At 57.5% G+C, this 6448-nt stretch overlaps 2 protein-coding genes across 3 annotated transcripts in view; one reads left to right on the plus strand and one right to left on the minus strand.

Annotated features, from left to right (window-relative positions):
- Positions 1–3144, plus strand: part of MPI (mannose phosphate isomerase) — a 4335-nt gene extending 1191 nt beyond the window's left edge. Inside the window, exons 2-8 of the mRNA XM_008641939.2 lie at positions 235–362; positions 657–857; positions 939–1080; positions 1470–1652; positions 1763–1936; positions 2041–2249; positions 2604–3144. Coding sequence (XP_008640161.1) covers positions 663–857; positions 939–1080; positions 1470–1652; positions 1763–1936; positions 2041–2249; positions 2604–2810 — 1110 coding nt within the window. The 5' untranslated portion in view covers positions 235–362; positions 657–662 and the 3' untranslated portion in view covers positions 2811–3144. The remainder of the gene's footprint in view (positions 1–234; positions 363–656; positions 858–938; positions 1081–1469; positions 1653–1762; positions 1937–2040; positions 2250–2603) is intronic.
- A 167-nt stretch (positions 3145–3311) lies between these two features.
- Positions 3312–6092, minus strand: FAM219B (family with sequence similarity 219 member B). Of its 2 annotated transcripts, none has more exons than XM_017745215.1 (5): positions 5309–6060; positions 4969–5053; positions 4549–4626; positions 4231–4279; positions 3312–4078 (listed from the first exon to the last, which is right to left on the minus strand). In XM_017745215.1, exons 1-5 carry the CDS (start codon positions 5340–5342, stop codon positions 3920–3922), a joined length of 405 nt encoding a protein of 134 aa, XP_017600704.1. In that variant the 5' UTR covers positions 5343–6060; the 3' UTR covers positions 3312–3919. The 2 variants fall into 2 exon arrangements, with proteins under 2 accessions (XP_017600704.1, XP_017600705.1); XM_017745216.1 differs by having other exon boundaries at positions 3986–4100; positions 5309–6092.
- Positions 6093–6448: the final 356 nt, after the last annotated feature.

The raw sequence follows: 6448 nt of genomic DNA on the forward strand, positions 1-6448 counted from the left end.
ACCCCCCCGGGGCGATGGGGCAGTGGGCCCGTGACTCCTGCTCCCGGCCCGAGCACCCCCAAATCGCCGTGTGATTGTTGAAAATCATCCCCCCATACACTCTCTCCTCCCAAGCCCGTGGTCCTCTCCCTCCCTGACACCCTCTCACCCTGCCCCGGGGGCTTTGGGGGTGTCCGGGAGGATTTTGGGGGGGTTCTTTCTGTGCCCTGCTAACATTTGACTTCCCTCCCGCAGTGTTCCCCCTCTCCTGCGTGGTGCAGAACTATTCCTGGGGGAAGGTGGGCCTGGAAAGCGAGGTGGCCAAGCTGGTGGCCAGTGGTGACCCCCTGGTCCAGATCCAGCCTGACCAGCCCTACGCGGAGGTGAGTGTGTCTGTGTGTCCATTCTGTCCGTGTCTCCGTCCCATCAGTGTGTCCATCCCTGTGTTCGTCCCACCCGGCTCTCACCATCCTGTGTCCTATCAGGATGTGATGCTGACCCCCAGCTGTCCCATGTCCCCTGGGGGGGTGCCTGGGTTGGAGAGAAGCCCGGCATGACTCAGCCCCCGAGGGAGCTGCCAAGGATCATCTCTGGGGCCAAGCAGCCTCTGGAAAAGCCCAAGTCATCCGCCTTGGCTGCCCAGCTCAGGGTGCCATCTGTCTGTTGGTGTCTCGCAGCTGTGGATGGGCACACACCCCCGGGGCGATGCCCTCATCCGGGATAACCGCATCCCCCAAAAGACCCTGGGCCAGTGGATCTCCGACAACACTGCCTGCCTGGGGGCGAAGGTGAAGGACGCCTTCCAGGGACAGCTGCCCTTCCTGTTCAAGGTGCTGTCGGTCAACACCGCTCTGTCTGTCCAGGCGCACCCCAACAAGGTAGGGAGAGCCCCGGATGGGCAGCCCAGCTGGACCCCGTGTCCCTGGGGAGGTCACCCAGCTCCTTTCCCCCCTCTCCAGGAGCTGGCAGCGAAACTCCACGCCCAGTTCCCTGAGCACTATCCCGATGCCAACCACAAGCCCGAAATGGCCATCGCCCTCACCCCCTTCGAGGGCATGTGTGGCTTCCGGCCTGTGGAGGAGATTGTCTCCTTCCTTCAGAGTAAGGATGGAGGGTGCGTGGTCAGACCCTGGAGTGGGGATGGTGGCCGTGCTCCCTTGGGATGGGGTTCAGGGTGGGGATGGTGGCCATGCTCCCTTGGGATGGGGCTCAGGATGGGGATGAGGGCCGTGCTCCCTTGGGGTGGCCATGGTGGCCGTACTCCCTTGGATTAGGCTTTGGGGTGTGGATGGGGGCTGTGGTCCCTCGGGATGGAGTTCAGGGCGAGGGCAGTGCTCCCCCGGGATGGGATTCAGTGTGGGGATGGTCCCTGTGCTCTCCTGGGATGGGGGTGCTGGTTCTGACTGGGGCTGTTCTCCCCTGGGATGGGGGTGCTGGGGCTGCGTTCCCCTGGGGTGGGGGACTGGCTCTGACTGGGGCTGGCCCTGCAGACGTCCCTGAGCTGCGGGCGCTGATCGGGGAGGTGGCAGCAGAGCAGCTGGAGCGCAGTGGGAGCGACGACCCCCGCGGGGTCTCGGCCGCCCTCCGCGTGTGCTTCACCCGCCTCATGAAGAGCGAAAAGAAGTTCTTTGTGGACCAGCTGAACATGCTGGTGAGGAGGATCTCCCAGGAAGGTGAGTCCTGGCTGTGACACCCCAAACTGGTTCGAGGGGCTGTGTTTAGGGGAGAGGCCGGGGCACCCCCAGCTCCCTCCCCATGTTGGGCCTGGTCTCTTCCTGCGCAGCGGCGGAAGGGAAGGACACGTCAGGGAGCAACGGGGACCTGCTGCTGCGGCTGCACTCCCAGTACCCGGGGGACATCGGCTGCTTCACCATTTATTTCCTGAACCTGGTGAGGCTGGAGCCAGGGGAGGCCATGTTCCTGGGAGCCAACGAGCCCCACGCCTACCTGCATGGAGGTGAGCGTCGGGGGGGCTCTCCTAACCCAGCATCCTGCACGGACTGGCTGTGGGAACGTGTGGAAGGGCTGGGGTGGGCTGACAGCACTGCCTCGTCCCCGCAGACTGTGTGGAGATCATGGCGTGCTCGGATAACACCGTGCGCGCCGGGCTCACCCCCAAGTTCATCGATGTGCTCACCTTGTGTGAGATGCTCAACTACACACCAGCACCCAGCAGCTCCAAGATCTTCCCGGCTGCACAGAGCCAGCTCGATCCCAATGTCTACCTCTATGACCCACCCGTGCCAGACTTCACCATCATGAGGATAGAGGTGAGCGATGACAGATCTGCGCTGGGGACACCGGCTGGGCTCCAGGTGGGACACCCCGGTGCTGGCTGGGGTTCTCTCCCCTTTGTAATTAGTGTCCCGGCAAGGAGGGAGGGATGCTCAGGCATAATGGGCTGCTTGGCTCTTTATCCTTCCCCTGTTCCCTCTGCCTGGAGCCTGTTCACCTTCTCCAGCAGCTCTGGGCAGAGGGAGAACCAGGAGGAGGACTTGACTGTCCTGGGCTTGGGCTGCTGCAGGCACAGCAAAGGGGTGGGAATGGGGACAACCCCCTTCCAGCTCTCCAGGGAGGAGGAAAGCTGAGGGACACTCCAGCCACAGTGACATTTCCCTTGGCAGATCCCTGCCTCCATCAAGCTGTACCTCATCTCTGCCATGGACTCTGCCAGCATCTTGCTGGTGATCCAAGGGACAGCCGTGGGCACCTCCACAGCTGCAGCCTCCGAGATGTCCCTGCACCGTGGCTCTGTGCTCTTCATCTCGGCCAACGAGAGCATCTCCCTCCACCTCTCCTCACCCGATTCCCGAGCCTGCTGCCTCCTCTGAGCAGGACCTGGGACACTTCCTCCACATCACTCCATGTTTGAGTAGATAGAAACTGGTGTGGGCAAAGTCTTCTCGCTTGAAAGTTTTCCCTCCACCTATTAAATCCCCAAACCAGCCCTGATGTATAGAAAGAGCACGTCCATGGATCGACTCCTTGGATGTGGCACAGAGCAGGCTGAGGCTTTCTGCTGCTTCTGGTGGGCTCTTCCCAAGCCTGGCTGATGGCAGCCAGTGTCACCCTTCCCTGGCTGTAAAAGGGGGCTGCGTGGGGGGGTGATGGAGCAGGAGAGTCTCCAGTGCTGTGAATAAAGAGGTGACTTTGTCCCTGGCAAAAGGCAGCGTGCTGGGGGGAGCAGGAGGATGGAAGGGGCCAGAGAGGCTGGGAGCAGCTCCAGAATCCCCCCAACACTGGCTGCGACCCCCCGTTGCTCCTCAGGCACAGGAAAGGGGTAAAATGTGAGGAAGGAAAACAGGAGTCCCCCCCACAGCACCAGCACCCCCTCTGAGTAATGAGATCCAGTTTATTGAGTGCTCCCTTTTACAAGTAAAATACAAAAACAAACAAATGTGCCCCCCACCCAACCAGTTCATGTCTCTTGACATGAAATATTTAAATAAGGATTCTGTATAAGAAGCTGATTGTCCTCTGTGTCATAGAGCAGGACCATGGTTTAAGGCAGCGTTTATGGTTTGCAGCAGGGAGGCTCTCCAGCCCCGCCAACTCCAAGCCCTGTGGGGAGCTGGGACAGGGGGTCTGGGCTGTGCCTCACCATCAAAGCAGCGTTGAGGAGAATGGGAATAAGCCATTAGCTCCAACCCCAGAAACTCCCAAATCCTTCCCTTTATACCCCTATGGAGGTGCCGGGCTCTGCCTGTCCTCCCTTCCCACCCCAGCCAAGTGCCAGGTCCCATCCAGGTCACCAAAATGTCCCTGTGCCACCTCTCCCTGATATTGCTGAGTGTAAGGAGAAGTCCTTTGGGGTCAGTTGGTCTCTGCCATGAGCAGCATCATTCAGTCCTCGTGTCACCGTCCTGGCGTGGGACGTGGACACCCAACAGCCATCCCACGGGACAAAAAAAGTGCTGGATTTTGACCTGTTCTTGTGCAGCTACTGGATCACGCAGGAGAGATTTTCTCCGAAACAACAGGGGCAAGAAGAGGAGGCCGCGGGTTTTGGGGGAATGAGATCCAGGTCTTCATCATCGGGGACCTCGTCAAGATGGTACCCGTCCTGCAGCAGCTGCCGGCTCAGGTCCTGGTTCACCTGCTGCAGGGGACAAAGCGGGGCTCTGCGGGATGGACACACATCCACGCTCTGTGGGGTGACGCTTCCAGCCCCTATGCAGAGCCTCGAGGGGTCAGGGGAACAAGGGAGCCCGTGGGGACCCCGCAGTGTCAGAGTCAAAGCCCCGCACTTGCCTCAGCGGAGGAGTATCCTGAGGAACACCTGGATCCTGGCTCCCCGTCACTAAGGGAAAAAAGAAACAGAGCTGGCCAGGAAATGGGGACTTTAGGATGCAGATAAGGGAAATTCAGGGGGGAAAAGGAGCTGGCAGTGCAACCCCAAGGGATATGTGAAATCTGGGACAACAGGAGCGTTTCGCTGCTCTGAGGTGCCCAGTGCCATCAGGGAGGCTCTACAAGTGACAAGGAAAATCATCCCCCCAAAAAAGCCATCTGTGAGCACTGCCATCCTCAAAATCGTGGGCTATTTACCCAAAATCCTGGGATATTCACCTGTCTGAGTCGAGGGAGACCAGGTTTTCATCAGCTGTCTGGCTGAGCGCTGTGTAGCCCTTGTTAAACTTCACCGACCTGTCGGAAAGCAGAGGAGTGAGACCAGGACAGATGTTTTACGTGGAAACACATCCATGGAGCTGACAGGCTGAGAAGCCAGGGCAGGAATCCCACTCCTTCCCACCCAGGCACTGTCCAGGGGCACCACCAGCTAAACTCCAGGATAGCCAAATAAATCCATACCACCACATCATCCCCAAAATAAAGAGAAAAGCACTATATTTTATTATACAGGATGTTCCTGGCCAAACAGAGCCAGCAGAATAAGGTCCTGAACTCTTCTTTTTAATCCTCTGAGTTTCCCAGTCTCCCCAAGAAAAGTGAAGAATACATTTTGGGAATAGGAAGAAGGGATCAGACCTTTTAGGAGTCGGTTTCAGGGCAGTGGGTCCCCCCAGCAGCCCCTGCCTTCGCAGCGCTGCCTTTGCCAGCTCCCGCTGCCTCTCTGAAAGCCAAGCACAGGGACAGAGATAAAAATTCCCAAGTGCTCCCAAAGGGAAGCACATTCCTTTGGGGAATGGGTGAGGAGCATGTTGCACGTGAGCATGGGCACAGGGCAGTGCTTTCCAAGGCACCTCTATGGGTTTTTATAAAGGTTTTATCCCACCAAGGAATAAAAGGGCTTTTGGTAACTCCAGCTCTGGCAGAGAGGTGGAAATGACTCCCAAAATCCCGGCAGAGTCCACCAAGCATCACTTACTCAGCTTGGCCTGAATGGAGGGAGGTTTGCTCATGATGTACGGACCCCTTTTCTCCACCACATCTGTCCCTTTGTTCAGCCTCTTCTTTTCAGCCCAAATCAGCTAAAAAAAAAGGTGAAATAAGCATATTTAGCATCTCTCCATGTGGATGAAGTAAAGCAGAGGCATCTCAGAGCATCCAAGCATTCCTGGGAGCTCAAGGTCAGCAGGGAATCTGTCCCCAGGTCAGCTGGCGGGGGGGACAGCTCCTCCTCCCCAGCCCAGGAGGAGGGAGAGGAAAAGGAATAAGGAGATCTATTAGCAGATGAAAGGATTATTTGGGAATGGTGATGCTAATTAAAAGCACAGGTAGTCACCATCAGTTCCTGTGCAAGCCTAGCTGCAGTAATACTTGAGAAAAGGCGGTGGAGGAGATTTACTGAAAGGTTAATCAAACACAAATGTAAGGATAGCTTATTTTAATTTGGGGTTTGAGCCTTTCAAGCTTCTCCTTTTATCCAATTATTGTCCAGGAGAACCAGCACTCCTGAGGTCAAGAGGGAGGAAAAAACCTCCACAAACATAAGGGGTAATGAAGAAAATAGAGGGAAAATCAGAGCTGGCACAGGAGGGATGTGGAATTAAAGGAGCAAGGCAGAGGACTTGGGATGACGATCGGAGAGCACAGCCAGGATTAGCCCCAGTGTCTTAAGCCGGAATTAGCAGGGCAGAGCCTTATCGTGGGAGTAACTGGGCAGGCAGTGGCCCCCCAGATCCCTCTGGATGTGCCATACCCCTCCCTAGCCAGCTGATACACCTGTGTGGGTGTGTACATACGTATATATATACACACGCGCTGTATACAGCACTGTGCCTCCATGTGGGTAACTCTGAAAGACGAACTCTCCCCGCTCTACTGCTCCTATCCTGCCCCCCACACATACCCAGGCCTATACCCCCTGTGCACACACCCCATACTGCCCTACAGACACCCCCAGCCCTATACCACCCCCATGCACGTACCCTCCATACCGCCCCACGGACATACCCCAGCCCTATACCACCGCCCTGCACATACCCCAGCCCTATACCACCCCTATTCACGTACCCCCTCCTGCCCCACGGACATACCCCAGCCCTCTACCACCCCTATTCACGTA

Source organism: Corvus brachyrhynchos, unplaced genomic scaffold, assembly GCF_000691975.1.
Source record: "Corvus brachyrhynchos isolate BGI_N302 unplaced genomic scaffold, ASM69197v1 scaffold309, whole genome shotgun sequence".
NCBI lineage: Eukaryota > Metazoa > Chordata > Aves > Passeriformes > Corvidae > Corvus > Corvus brachyrhynchos.